We start from the raw sequence: 15,360 nt of genomic DNA, 5'->3' as shown, positions 1-15,360 counted from the left end.
ATAAAACATGGGCAAAACGACTAAAGGACCGTCCATTTTTAGACGTAATTAAACTCGAGATCTAGAAACCTACGTATTGCTTAAAAAGCGCCCTAAATCCGTACCCTTAATGCATTGACACGTATAGATTCATCCATTATAACCGGCTCTCGGTATCTTATTTGTGTATAAAAATCCATGCACCTTCATATTCTCCGCTCAGTATCTTTCACGGGCTTCGATTCCATCGTCCACTCAATACTCCTTTTCCTTTCCTCATTGTCTCCGCTAAATCTCTCCAACATTCTTTTCTGTCTCTCTCTTGTCCTCTCCTCAAAAACACATCAAAATCCATCCACCCAATCCTTTTATTTCCATGGTTGTCTCCCCATAAATCTCATACTTATCCTCCAGAATCCCAACAGCATCCCTGATGAATCTCACATCAAATCTCCTTCCATGAGCAGGAAAAGAAGACTAACCAGATTCTCACAAAGTTGTTCCAATGAATTCATCTGGTCCTCCTTTTCCACCGACTCCAGAACATCCATACAATGTCAATCCAGTTCTGATTTCAATAATAGGGGCACTGGGCAGCATATTTCTGGTAGTAGGCTATTACCATCTCCTCCTCAAGTACTGCTCTTGTTTCGAAAATATCATCCGCAGACGCATGGGGGGAATCCAACAGGGCTCTGCAAGCGAAGACGACCTTTCGGGCCCTGGTTTAGACCATTCCCTCATAGCCAAAATCCCCATCTTGAAATACGATGCCCGGAATACTGATTCTGGCAATGAATGTTCCGTCTGTTTAACAGAATTTACCGAAGGGGAACTGGTAAGAGTGCTACCCAAATGCAGACACGCGTTTCATATTTCCTGTATTGGGCTCTGGCTAAACACCCACAGCAACTGCCCTCTCTGCAGAGCCAACATAGCAACGAGCCTCAATGACAGCCTTTTTCCAGAGAAACATGAGGATCGAAGTCCACCCACACGTCACGAGATCGAGCCCCGGCGGTCTCCAATGCAATCTCATTCTCCAGCAGACTATAATGCTCCGCCAGCTAGAGTAAATGCAGTTGAGATGCCTTTGCCCAGGTCGTTTAGTTATGCGGGTTCTTCGCATCTTCCGCCAGAGGGGGCTTCTAGTTCTCAGTGGTACCAACGTTTTAGGTGGAGTGCGAGAAGATCTTCGCCTTCTCGTGAAGAGATGCGCAGTAGATTGTTGGACAGCGACGATTCCTTTGCTAACAAGGATCTTGAAGTGGGTATCAATTTTGATCGACCTGTAAATATCTCTAATGGAGGATAGCACTCTTCTTCTGCAGCTAAGAGGGAATTTTTGTGACGCAGAGTTTCTATTTCTTAAGCTCTGTATGCTAAATATTGATGCAAACAAATTTTATGCATTTAAATCCAGGAAAAAGAGGTAATAAAATTGTTTCCGTTGCAGTAAATATTGTGCAGGTTTGTTTCTGAAAGGATACCGTAGCACTACAAATCTCGTTGCCACTGGAAAATTGTATTGTAAATTGTTGTTGTTATGCTGTCCATTCTATTTGTGTTGCACATGCCAAATTCTTTGAATTTGGGTTTTAGATTTAATAGTCGCCTATATTGGCAATCAATTTAAGTGGCTGGTTGTCTTCTTATGTTTACTCTTTAAAATGGGTGAGCTGTGAATGCTAGTGTTAATGTGGTGATAGAAGTAAATACTTCCTTGACATATATAATAGAAGTAAATGCTTGGTTATCATATGTTTTAGTAGCAATTATATGTTGTTCAACTATGGGAAGGTTAGTGGGAAAAAATAGAAATACCTAGAAAAACTGTCTTTTCTTGGTGAATGTTCTTATGGAAAGATGAGAGAGGATTGTTAATATAATGGGTTATTAAATGAATGAGCCATCCTCAATTTTTTGGGTATGTTTATGTACAAGGGTAGTATCTTAAACTTTTTTGGATCTATTTAAATAGTTGTTTATATTGTCAAGCTATTTTAAGTGGCTGGTTGAGTTTTATGTTTATTCTATTAAATGGATGAGCTGTGAATGTTAGTGTTATTGTGAAAACAGAAGCAAATACTTGATTACAATGGTTTAATAACTATATGTTGTTTAATTATGAGAAGATTACACATAAAAGGAGAAAAAAAAAGTCAATATCTAGAAATTTTTTGTTTTCTTTGTGAATACTCTCATAGAAAGGTGAGAGAACATTGTTAATATTATGGGTTGTCAAATGAATGAGTGGCCCACAAAGTTATCTTGGTATGTCTATAATCAAGGGTACCACCTTGGAATTTCTCTAGGTTTATCTTAAGGAAACTTAAACGTTGGAAAGAATATAATTTTTTGATGGGTTAGAATGTTGTATCTTATAAAATTTGTTTTTTTAAATTTTTAGTTTATTTTAATTATTTATGTAAGTTTATTAATAAATTGGTGTAAATCTAGAGAAGATCTCATGAACTAGTATAAAAATGTTGGTGTAATTATTTATTCATGCTGGATATTATTACACGTTACTTAAGTTTACTTAGGTACATGCATAACATTGTAGCTTGCATATGAGACACTTAGGGAGATGTGCTACATTGGGAGTGTGTATGTAGGAGAAAATCAACCTTTTATGGTGTGATCTTGTTATTACTTTATCATATCCACTTATTGTGGAGTGATAATTCCACCTTCCATGGGTGATCCACCTCATGTGGAATATTTTATTGTTTCTCCTACCTACCACACCTATTTCCTACCTACCCTTGTTTCTTATTGATCCACATGCCATGTTTGTGTGCTCACATATCCATATAGCCTTGCCTTTATAAGGAGGCTCATCTACATTGTATGTAACAAACAGCAACAATCTTGATGATCCACTTGATCACATTTTGCATCATTGATAGGAATACAATTTATCTTGTCACATTTTGTTCTATCTTATTTGTGCTTTCCATTGCCTCTAGATCTTGGCAAATTCTCACATGGTATCAGAGCCATTGGAGTGCCATTGGTTTGCTAATTGAGAGAAATTTGGGGTTTTGCATTTTGGAGCTTTTTATTGTAGGTTATTATTGGAGCTTGTTGGGTCAAATATGAGGTCATCATTGGATTGAGGAGGCTTGAAAAAGTCATAATCACCTTTTGTTTCGTCCAAATCCAACATCCGAGGCCAAATCTAGAGTCGCTTGAAGGTGGAGGGTGGTGATTTGTCTCGGTAGCAATCTGCAATTTTGGAGCATATTTGGCCTAATCTGTCATTGCCATCGCGCTCAGAAGGCCCAAAAACCCCAATATCACCTATCCATTCATCCAAATCGGCCTTCATCACTCTGAGTTGAGAAAAAATCCCCCTCCCTTGGTCTCTGGTATGGACGTAGTGAGCAGGTACGATTTTTTAATTTTTTAATATAATTTTTTTTTTGTTTTTCATTAAAGAATTTAAAAAAAAAAAATGAATTAAAAAATCCGAATTAAATTGGGGGGGCAGATTTATTTGTTTTGGTTTTTAAAATTTAAAAATCAATTTTTTTTGGGGGGGGCTTTTACTACGGGGCCCGCAGGCCTTGTTGTTTGCAGGTACTTGTGGCTACCGCAAGGTACACCTGCGACCACCCGTAGGGCTGATATAGGTATCCCTGTGGAGCCCCACAGGGGCTTTAATTTTTTTAAAATGTTAATTATTTTTTTATTTATTTGTTTTAATAATTTTTTCTTTGTTTTTTTTCCAAGTATTTAAATAATTAAAAATAAAATTTTTTAATAAACTTTTTTTTAAGTTTTTCTATATTATTTTTTAATAAAGTTTTTGTTTCATGGGCATTTTAATAAATTGTTTTTATTAAACTTTTAATTAAGTTTTTAAAAACAAAAATATCATTTAATAAGCAAAAATGGGAACACTATTTTTTCTTGTCACTTCATACCTATATGCAGTGCTCCCAACCAATAGTCAAGGGGGGCCCTATTGCTCCTAGATTTTGCTTGGCGACATCCCAATTAGAGGCATCTTCATCTGTAGTATTCTATAGGGCCTCTTTGGTGGCATCATCTTCATGTTTCCATATTTGCATGCTCTTGCATAAGCAATGTTGTACTCATACTATCATAAAGTGCCACACCTCTTTGTATCTTGTCATTGATGACATATTTGATGTAATCCTCTTGTACACGCAGATTAGGAATATCTTCTGAGACTTGGTGCATGGCTCCAGTTGAGACTTAGATTGTACACATTGTGCATGGCTCTTGTGAGACTTTGATTGTACTAGCATTTCTGCTATTTACGAGTATCCAGATGATGCTCAAAGCAGGTTGTCTCCATGTCTAATCTTTATCATGTTGCAGCGAGTGATTCATTGTCATCGATATTGGTACCTGGTTTTGTCACACTTTGACATTATTGGTGCAACATTGGCTTTCTTTCTTCCTTATGGAGAGGTATTTTTGGTCAACATTGAGGGGGGGGCTTCATGGTCCTCTTCTTCTCTCTTATGGGGGGGACGTTTTCCTCACATAAGGTTTTGTTCTTCTCATTCATCAATGAGAGCATTGTGTGCTTTCATCATCTCTCTTTTGGGGGGGATTTTTTTCTCATGTGGTTTTTCTCTCTTTCCCCATTTTATGGGAGATTGCATTTGCATTTGTACATGGGTACCTAACATGGCCTTGTAGTGAGGACCCATCTTGCATTGCTTAGTTGCATTGTAGACTTAAGTGCATTCCCCTAAGTTTCACTTAAGGGGGGGTGTTGGTGTAATTATTTATTTATGTTGGATATTATTACATGTTACTTACGTTTACTTAGGTACATGCATAACATTGTACTTTGCATATGAGACACTTAGGGAGATGTGCTACATTGGGAGTGTGTTTGTAGGAGAAAATCCACCTTTTATGGTGTGATCTTGTTATTACTTTATCATATCCACTTATTGTGGAGTGATAATTCCACCTTCAGTGGGTGATCTACTTCATGTGGAATATTTTATTATTTTTCCTACCTACCACACCTATTTCCTACCTACCCTTGTTTCTTATTGAGCCACACATCATGTTTGTGTGCTCACATATCAATAAAGTCTTGCCTTTATAAGTAGGTTCATCTACATTATATGTAATAAACAACAACAATCTTGATGATCTAGTTGACCATATTTTGCGTCATTGATAGGAATAAAATTTATTGTTGTCACATTTTGTTCTCTCTTATTTTTGCTTTCCATTGCCTCTATATCTTGGAAAATTCTCACAAAAAGAAAAAAAAGAGATGTCGAAAAATGGATGATCTAGGTTTGGAAAACTAGAAACATTTAATAGAAGTTTTATTGCCAACATAGGTTGGAGATTAATCAATGGAAACAAACAATGGATGCTAATTGTGAAGTTGAAATATCTTATGAATGGTGATTCTCTTTCTCTATTATCTAAAGATGATCTCCTAGAGGGCTCATGCTTGTGGAAAAGGTTATGCATATGTATATTTACTTGAAATAAGAATAAAATGGAAAGTTGTAGATAGGAGAAATGTCTAGTTTTAGGAAGGTAATTGGTTATTAGATTGGTCTTTAGTATCCTAAAATTTTGTTGACTCTTTTTATATGTTGAAGACAACTATGAAAAACATAGTGGTAAAGTATTAGGAGATTAGGGGCTTTTTAAGATGTTGAAATAGTTTTATTATTGACAGTCTTCCTTTCAAAGTCCTTCTTCTTGCAAGATTCAACTTCTACTAAGAAAGTTTCATATTTAATAATTGAAAAAAGATAATGTTTATGTGTGGCCTAACTCCTTGATAGATTCTATTTGATGTTGTTTAGTTTTTGGTTGGTTCTCAATCATTTGTGTGCTTCCCTCTTATTTCAATATTTATCCTAAAACCCTTAATCCTAAAGTTAATATCTTCCTTATGGTTAATGGCATATAACAATATTCTTATGTATTCGATGCATTAGTTAAGGGATACTTTTACCCTCCCAACAAGTATACCCTTTTTGTATTGGACTCAAAATCAAATTTTCACCTTCTTTGTGGATTGTCACTTCACATGAAATATCTAGGGTCTTGTACTCTCCAAGTTTTATTTTCCTTGGATCCAACTACCCTCTTTTTAGGTTCTCTTACTTTAATGATTTTCACACTTCACCAAATCCCATCTTAACCTATTGTGGTACTTTACCCTCCCCCATGTTGTTTTGATTGAAAGGAACTCTAGATTTTTCAAGGATAAGAAGGCCCTTTTTAGCATTTTTGCTACAAATTTTAATTACCTATAAAATAAAATAATATTTGGCTATAATAAAAAAGCTTCAATTTCTTATAGATTTCTTTGGTTTCCTCTCTTGAAAATAATGTTGAGGATTGTTGGGATGTAGTTTTAGCATTGATGTATCTTTGGAAAGGGCTAGTACTTGATGATCCCAAGTTTGTTGATCTTTCCCTCAACCCTTTTAGTGCAAGTTGAACTATAATGGGGCTTCAAAATGAAACATAGTCCTTCTAAAGGGTGAGTTATTATTATCAAAATACACCTAGGAAAGGTGGTTGGGGATTTCAAATAAATGTAGGATTTCAATCAAATCAATTCATAAATGTCTTTGCAACATACTAGGGAATCTTGCTTGTTATGAAACTTAGAATCTATCACTTGGAGGTGGAAAGTGAATATTTTAACATCATAAATTTACTCTTATAATATAATTCTCTTGGTTCAATTGTTGTTCATATCATTAATGATTCTTTAAGTGTAGTCTAGATTATTTTATTAACATCAAAGTGACTCATGCCTATTGTGAGGGGAACTATGTGTAAATTTTTTTGACAAAGTAGTATCTTGATAATGACACTCTAAGTGGATTTGGGAGGAAGGGATTACCCATGAAGTTCATAAGATAGTTGAAAAGGATAATTTATGACTAAATACACCTTTCATTTAACCTTGTTGAATCATTTTCATCATAGTTGCCTTCTTTAGAGTATCCTATTTCTAAATTTAAGAAGGGTGTTGGTTCTACCCCTAATTTTATTAATTATCAATCATTATATTGTTTTAAAAACCCCATCTTTTTTTCTCACTTTTTTTTCTTTAGCCTCTCCTCAAAAGCCCTAACTCTTAAAAAAGAAAAAATGGCTCACTCCTATTACTCAAGAACTAAAGACAAACATATTCAAGAATCCTATATTCTCATTCTTGTTTTGAATATCATTAGGTGCATTATTGAATAAAAATGAGATGATGAAATAGGAAAGAGAAATCTATGGTGGATGAATAATTTTCAATCGCTGAAAAACATGATGAGGTTTGAGAATTATGTCATTTCTTAGCTATAGGTAAAATCTATTTTTCTCTATCCTATTTCATAGAGAACATTATGTTTATTGTGGATTTCATTGGCCAATAATCTTATGCAGTTAAGAAAACAAATTAGTGCACATCATAAAATATACTTAAAAGGTTCTTTTTAGAGATAAAAAGAATCTTAAATAACTCATTCCTTACTAAGAAAGTTAGGGTAAAGTGTTGATACCACAAGAAGATGAGAAGTTCAATTATAATCATTAGGAAGGCAATAAGTAAATATGTAAAATAAATACTAAGAACACTATTTTTGAATAAAGAATAACCTCTCTATAGAAATCAATTTAAGACATCAAGTCTAGCCTAAGGATGATTGTGTATCATATTACGAAGAATATAATAAAAAATAGTACTAGCAACATTAAAATATGTTAGGAATCGGGAAGGAAAACTGAGAGGGGTGGGGGGGGGGGGGGTGGGAATTAGTTGTTGATAAATTACAACCCAAAACAAATTATTCCAACTTGAAATTTAGTGTCGATAAAGAAGATTAACAATTATATTAATATGGGTATAGCTTAATGCATGGAACAGAAAGAGAAACAACATCCACAACACATGACACAAAGATTTTGATGTGGAAACCCGGTAAGGGGAAAAACCATGGTGGGAAGCCTTACCCACAATCAGATGATAATACTGTAGATAGTAAGTGAATACAATGATGGGGTTTGCACATGCAAAAAGGCCAACCGCCTAGAGATCACCACTCAAACACAAAATAGGAGTCACATTGACTACAATTGGATGGTTAAATCCAATAAAAATGTACTGCTTCAATATAGCATCTAAAATGCTGGATTCAGTACCGGTTTAAGCTCTAACCATGAGTGCCAAACACCTTCAGAACCTTTCCTTCAACCTTTAGATAATGTCTGTGTGATTCGCACAAGGATCTGCTTATTTTCACTCTATAATGATCTTGAATATTTGCATACACTCATAATATATGATCTTCAATAAGATCTTACAATTATTTATACAAAACCTAAGAGCTTACCATAAGGTCGGCTCACTAAAGATATTACATTTAAATCAATTACAAAATAAGTCTTGATGCGATGTAATATGTCAGCCTCAATATATTTACACATTATCCAATCAATAAACCATTTCCAAAATGTGTTGTACTAATCTGGAATATGATATCATGTACCGGTCCATAACCTAAACCTATCTATTGGTTAAAGGAAATATGTGAACTTGATTAGAACAATAAGAAAAACACCGAATGTAAACATCCAATCCATGTCTTCAACATAGCAAAATGATCTCCAGATGATAACAAGTCATCATCACTGTCGGTGAACCATATAACCTACCGGTGAAGCATATACCGGTGATTGTGCATAAGCCAATATCCATGTTGGGACCATAATGTGCCGGTTCAACAATAAACCAATATAGCCAAAGTGCCAAATCAACAATGTAGACCTCCAAGAAGATAAGTGTTGACATCAATGAAAAAACCAATGCAACACATGACGAAGTCATCCAAAATACCAACAATGTCCCCCTTTGGCATTGATGGCAACACTAGATGGAAAAACATCTAAGTGCCAAAAACAAAATGCCAAAAACCAACAATCTCCCAAAATAGATCAATAAAAAGTTTTGTACCAAAAATAGAAACCATATAACCAAAACCAAATACATTTTCCCTCAAGAATACATCTCTCCCCCAAGTACAATGTTTTTCCATAGATATCTCACCCCCCTTGACATCAAATGCCAAATCAGTTAAGAATCAAAATATAACATAGAACTAACTACTCCCCCTGAGCAGTAGCTCTCCTTCATCAAGACCGAAAAAAGTTTTTTCTATTAGTACCAGTCGGTTTGATGCCAATCTTCATCATTGAAGTCTCTATCGGTGGGGAGATTATCCCAAGATTCTCTCTGAGATATTCAAATGCTTCCTTAGGCAAAGGCTTTGTAAAAAATTTTGCAATTTGCTCTTTAGTATTCACATAAACCAATCTCGCTTCATTTGCTTCAACATTCTCTTTTAGAAAATTATACTTAACAAAGATATGCTTTGTTTTAGAGTGAAATACCGAATTCTTTGATATATCAATTGCTGTTGAATTATCACAATGAATAATTACCGATTCTTTGAATTTTACCTTGATATCCTTCAATATTTTCTTGATCCATAATACCTAAGTGCAATTAGTTGTTGCTGCAACATATTCTACTTCTACTATAGATAATGATGTACAAGTCTACTTCTTGCTTATCCATGAAATTAACCTTATGCCAAGAAAGAATGCAATGCCAGTGGTACTATTTCTATCATCTACATCTCCTGCCCAATTTGTATCTGCATATGCACATAACTCAAAATTGTCATCCTTAGGATACCATAAACCAATATTTGTTGTGCCTTGTAGGTATCGAAAAATCCTTTTTACTGCACTTTCATGATTTTCTTTAGGATTGCTTTGAAATCTAGAAACAATACACACTTCATTCATTATATTAGGTCTGGTTTGTGTCAAATATAGTAATCCTCCAATCATAGATTTGTACCTTGTCGGATTTATAGAACCTGAATCATCCTTTAATGTCAATTTATCTGTTGTAGTTATAGGAGTGCTTACCGGTTTGGAGTTTTCTATACCAAATTTCTTCAAAAGTTCCTTCAAGTATTTTGTTTGACATATGAATATACCTTTATCTGTTTGAAAAATCTGCAAACCTAGAAAATCTTTTATCTCTCCAGTCATAGACATTTCAAATTCTTTTTGCATCTTATTTGCAAAGTCTTTACATAACTCTTCTTCACCACCAAAAATGATATCATCCACAAATACTTCAAGAACCAAAATATCATCATTGGTGATTTTGTAATACAAATTAGTGTCAACATTACCTTTTGTGTATCCAAGCTTTAAAAGATAATTATCCAGTCTAGCATACCAAACTCTGGGACCTTGTTTCAATCTATATAAATCTTTCCTTAACCTACAAACCATATCATTATCATCTATTAATGGGCATCCATTAGGCTATTCAATGTAAACTACCTCTTCAAATCTCCATTCAAAAATGCACATTTTACATCCATCTGATAAACTTTATAGTTCTTGTGAGCTGCAAATGCAAGAAATAGTCTAACTGCTTCAATTCAGGCTACCAATGCAAAGGTTTCATTATAATCAATTCCTTCTTTTTGTGAATAGCCCTTACAAACTAATCTTGCTTTGTTTCTGATTTCTTGACCATCTTCATTAAGTTTATTTCTATATACCCATTTAGTTCCAATTACATTTTTATTTTTAGGCCGGGGAACTAATGTCCAAGTATTATTCTTTTCAATCTGTTCTAATTCTTCTTCCATTGCTTTTATCCAATGTTTATCCTGATATGCTTCAACAAGTGATGCTGGTTCAACTTGCGAAATTCAACATACCTCTTTATTTGCCAATCTTCCTTTAGTCATAATACCTTGATATTTATTTCCAATTATCTAATTTTCTGAAAGATTCAATTTTACATACCTGGGTTTATTCTAATTTCCACTTATAGGTTGCTTCTCTTCAGTCACAGTTGAGTTTTCTGATGATTTCGGTGTGACTAGTTCTTCATTCTATACTGGTGCAATCTGTGCCGGTTCATTTATAATCATTTCTACTACCAGTTCTATAGATCTTGATTCTCCTCTAAAATGCTCATCTATCTTCACATTAGTACTCTCAATGATTTTTTGCAATCTTTTATTATAACATCTATATGCCTTGCTTCTAGTTGAATAACCAAGAAATATTCCTTCATCACTTCTAGCATCAAATTTTCTAATAAACTCATCTCTCCTAATATAGCATTTGCTTCCAAATATTCTAAAGTATTTAAGAGTAGGAGTATGACCAAACCATAGTTCATAAGGGGTCTTATCGGTTTCACCTTTGATGTGAACTCTATTGAAAGTATAAACCATTGTATTCATTGCTTCTCTCCAGTACACATGAGGTATATTTGCTTCCATTATTATGGTTCTTGCTGCATTTAGTATAGTTTTGTTCTTCCTTCCCACAACTCCATTCTACTGGGGTGTCCGGGGTGCTGATAGTTGTCTTTTGATTCCATTCTCCTCACAAAATGAATTGAATTCCCTAGATGTGAATTCTCCTCCTTGATATGATCTTAGACAATTAATTTTCTTATTGGTTTCATTCTCTACCATTTCCTTGTATATCTTGAATCTTTCAAAAGCTTGTGATTTCTCTCTAAGAAAAGTAACCCAACACATTCTAGAATAATCATCAATTATTAGCATAAAGTATCTATCTTCCTGAAGACTTCTTGTTCTTGTTGGACCACATAAATCAGTATGAATTAAATCAAGAATATTATTGTATTTCTTAGAAATGCTCTTAAATGTTGTTCTAACTTGCTTTCCCATTTGACAGTCCTTACATACCAGATTATCAGGTTTCACAATCTTAGGTAAATCCCTTATTGCCTTAGTTGAACTGATCTTTACAATGCAATCAAAATTCACATGAAAGAGTCTTTTATGCCATAATGAACTTTCATCAATGTGTGCAATCAAACATGTCTTATCACTGGTATTCAAATGAAATATATTACCTTTATTCTGATTACTGGTTGCAATTTCCAATCCAGTTCTGTTCATGATTTTGCATTTTCCATTCTTGAATTGTAATTGAAATCCTTTTCCTTCTAACTGACCAACACTCAAAAGATTATGCTTTAAACCTTCAACATAATAAACATTGTCAGTATTATGCTTACCATCCAGAGATATAGTAGTGCCTCTTCCTTTGATTAAACAATCTTTGTAATCTCCAAATCTTACTAGACCTCCATGAATTTGCTTTTATCAATGCCAAAGGGGGAGATTGTTGGTATTTTGGATGACTTCATCATGTGTTGCATTGGTTTTGTCATTGATGTCAACACTTATCTTCTTGGAGGTCTACATTGTTGATTTGGCACTCTGGTTATATTGGTTTAATATTGAACCGACACATTATGGTCCCAACATGGATATTGGCTTATGCATAGTCACCGGTATATGCTTCACCGATAGGTTATATGGTTCACCAATAGTGATGATGACTTTTTATCATCTGGAGATCATTTGGTTATGTTGAAGACATGGATTGGATGTTTACATTTGGTGTTTTTCTTATTGGTCTAATCGAGTTCACATATTTTCCTTTAACCAGTAGATAGGTCTAGGTTATGGACTGGTACATGATATCATATTCCAGATCAGCACGACAGGTTTTGGAAATGGTTTATTGATTGGATAATGTGTAAATATATTGAGGCTGACATATTGTATCACATCAAGACTTATTTTGTAATTGATTTAAATGTAATATCTTTAGTGAGCCGACCTTATGATAAGGTCTTAGGTTTTGTATAAATGACAAAACGAATGCAACACATGATGAAGTCATCCAAAATACCAACAAAATACTTTTGGAGAATATGTGATACCACTCTTTCATGAACACTAGCACTAGTACCTATATTAGAAGTCAAAAGATTAAGAACATTAGAACTATTGAGAAGGAGCATGTTAATTTTGTTGAAAAATATGTTGATTTTCGTTAGAAAGTGTGGAAGGTTGTGGTGACCCTCAACAAATTCTAATATCATAGATTCTTATTTTTTTGTTACAACTTTTGCATGGCTTTTTCCATGGTTATTCTTATGTCCTTATCAATATTTTTTTTTGATATCTTTCTAATTAAATAATGATGTAAGAAAAGTATAATTAATTAATACTTCAATAATTTTTAAAAGTTAGTAATTGATAATTTAAATATTATTTTAAAAATTAAATATTAAATGGATAATAATCTCCTAAATCAATAATGCAATATAGATGTTGTGCATGCATATAATACATTTTGAGTTGATTGATTTTTTGTACAAGGTAATTATACCTGCATTTATGGGAATTGAAGCTTATTCCTTGATGATGGATCTTTCGGGACACCATCAACCATTAGTAAAAGTTTCAAAATGTTGGATACCTATAAGCTATTATTGAGGTTTGGACCTCTAGGGGTCAATCTACTCACTTGGGTTCTAAAATGTATTACAATGTATTATCTGCATTCTCTAAATTAGGGACATTTATATTGGATTCATAGTTCCTTGTGATATTGGGTCTATTCAAATCTTAGAGAAATATAGGATCCCACTCTTAGGGTCTCTAATGGCTTCACATATTCATAGATTCTATAAGGATTTTGGAATAAATGAATAGAGATGGGAAGGTTTGAGAAAAGTTTAGATAGAAGAACATTTCTTTGATTTCTCCCCCTGGACCAAAGCCACAAATTATTTTAGTTTCTAGATGAAGTGCTTGCATTGGAGCTAGGTGCTGGCGCATCTATAGTTTTGTTTCTTCCTCTAGATATTCTTAATCTCTTCTCTCACATCCTCTGCATTGATCTTCTTTGCTGGTTTGTTTGGAATTTGAACCTCACTCCTTCTACATTACCTTGCCATGTGTTCGGATTTTTTTGTAGTTGTAACACTTGATATTTGTCGCATCTTGCCTTGACCGACAATGGTTAGCTTTGTGTCCAAAAATATTGCATGTATAACATCTACCTTTAAAGTGATTATATCTATTTTTATTTATAACTGGATTTCTACATTAAATAGCTTTATGACCATACTTATTACATGCATACTATCTACCAATTAATAGGTTAGAAATTTGATTCAAGATACTTCTACATTCTAATGCCTTATGACATGCTTTATTTAATTTATAACAAGAACCATTAAAGATGGTGTTCTTCTTACTTACCTGCTAATTGATGGGAGAATTACCTTTTTCTTCCTTGGTGGATTTATTAGAATCTATTGCTTTTTCCCAAGGCGAATCTTCTTTGTGATTTGCATTGGATTGTGAACATTCACTGGATTCTTTTTTACATCCTTAAAGGCTTTATTTGCATCTATCACCTTGTCAGACTTACCAGATTTGGATTTACTCTCTTGTTTCTTTTCTCTCTCTAGATCTATCTTTAGGGATGTTACTTCTTCCTTTAGCTTATCGCATTCCTCTAATCATTTCATCATTTTGTTTAAATTCTCCTTGGTCTTCTCATTATCCTCACTTTGAGCTTTCAGATTTGAAATGGTGCTATTTCCTTGTTGAAGCTCTTTGCTGACTTCTTTATGCCTTATTTTAAACTTTTGAATCTACTCTCTTATCTTCTCAATGCACTCATTTGCGAGTTGGATATTTTCTTTCAAACCTTTGTTTTCATTTTTTACTACCCCAAGATCCTGAAGAGAATTTCTAAGATCTTCACTTAAATTCATAAGTTCAACTTTCCATATTTCCTTCAAGTGGTTAAACTCTTCCAAAGGATTTGGCTCTAATACTAATCGTTGAATATCCAAAATACTGAGAGGGGAGGGGTGAATCAGTATTCCCTTGAACATATTAAAACTTCTAACTAACCAATCAAATAACATAATTTAAATGCAATAAAGTAAATTAACATAAAACATATAACACCAAATTTGTACTTGGAAAACCCAATATGGGAAAAACCACAAAGTGAGTGTTCTCTCAAGAATAATGCAATATGTAACTAGTTACATAGTATAAGAGGTTGTCTCACTGTCGGTATGGGCTCACTGCCCAAATACAAAAAGACTCACTCTTGGATGATAAAGTGCAAAATTGAACTATTAGAGTTGCATATGACATATGCATGAATTGTGGTTCCATTGAAGTGCACAAACTATTTTATACATCCACTATATATATACCACATAACAATATTCACATCCATAGATCTTTCACATATACACTATACACACAAATAGTTTTTTTTCAACAACCATGCCTCTATCTTGCAAAACTTATGGCTATAAGTATCCACACCAAATGTTCTGATCAATTGGCTCAATCGGAAAGGGGTGAGACTGAAATATCCACACAGAACTACAACAATAATATCTTCATAATATGTTGGCTTCAAACTTGATCAAAAGTTCATTGTAAAAAA

General features: G+C 33.9%; 1 protein-coding gene across 1 annotated transcript; it reads left to right on the top strand.

Annotated features, from left to right (window-relative positions):
* Positions 1-484: 484 nt before the first annotated feature.
* On the top strand, positions 485-1,471 carry LOC131030771 (RING-H2 finger protein ATL52). The gene has a single exon (XM_057961685.2). It carries the CDS (start codon positions 485-487, stop codon positions 1,292-1,294), a length of 810 nt encoding a protein of 269 aa, XP_057817668.2. The 3' UTR covers positions 1,295-1,471.
* The last annotated feature ends 13,889 nt before the right edge of the window (positions 1,472-15,360 follow it).

The sequence above is a fragment of the Cryptomeria japonica genome, chromosome 1, assembly GCF_030272615.1.
Source record: "Cryptomeria japonica chromosome 1, Sugi_1.0, whole genome shotgun sequence".
Taxonomy (NCBI): Eukaryota; Viridiplantae; Streptophyta; class Pinopsida; order Cupressales; family Cupressaceae; genus Cryptomeria; species Cryptomeria japonica.
Note: the sequence above shows the minus strand (reverse complement) of the source record. Positions and strands in the feature narration are given on the sequence as shown.

Excerpts from the sequence above, each read along its gene's own strand:
- LOC131030771 (XM_057961685.2), top strand. The coding sequence starts at position 485 with ATGAATTCATCTGGTCCTCCTTTTCCACCGACTCCAGAACATCCATAC.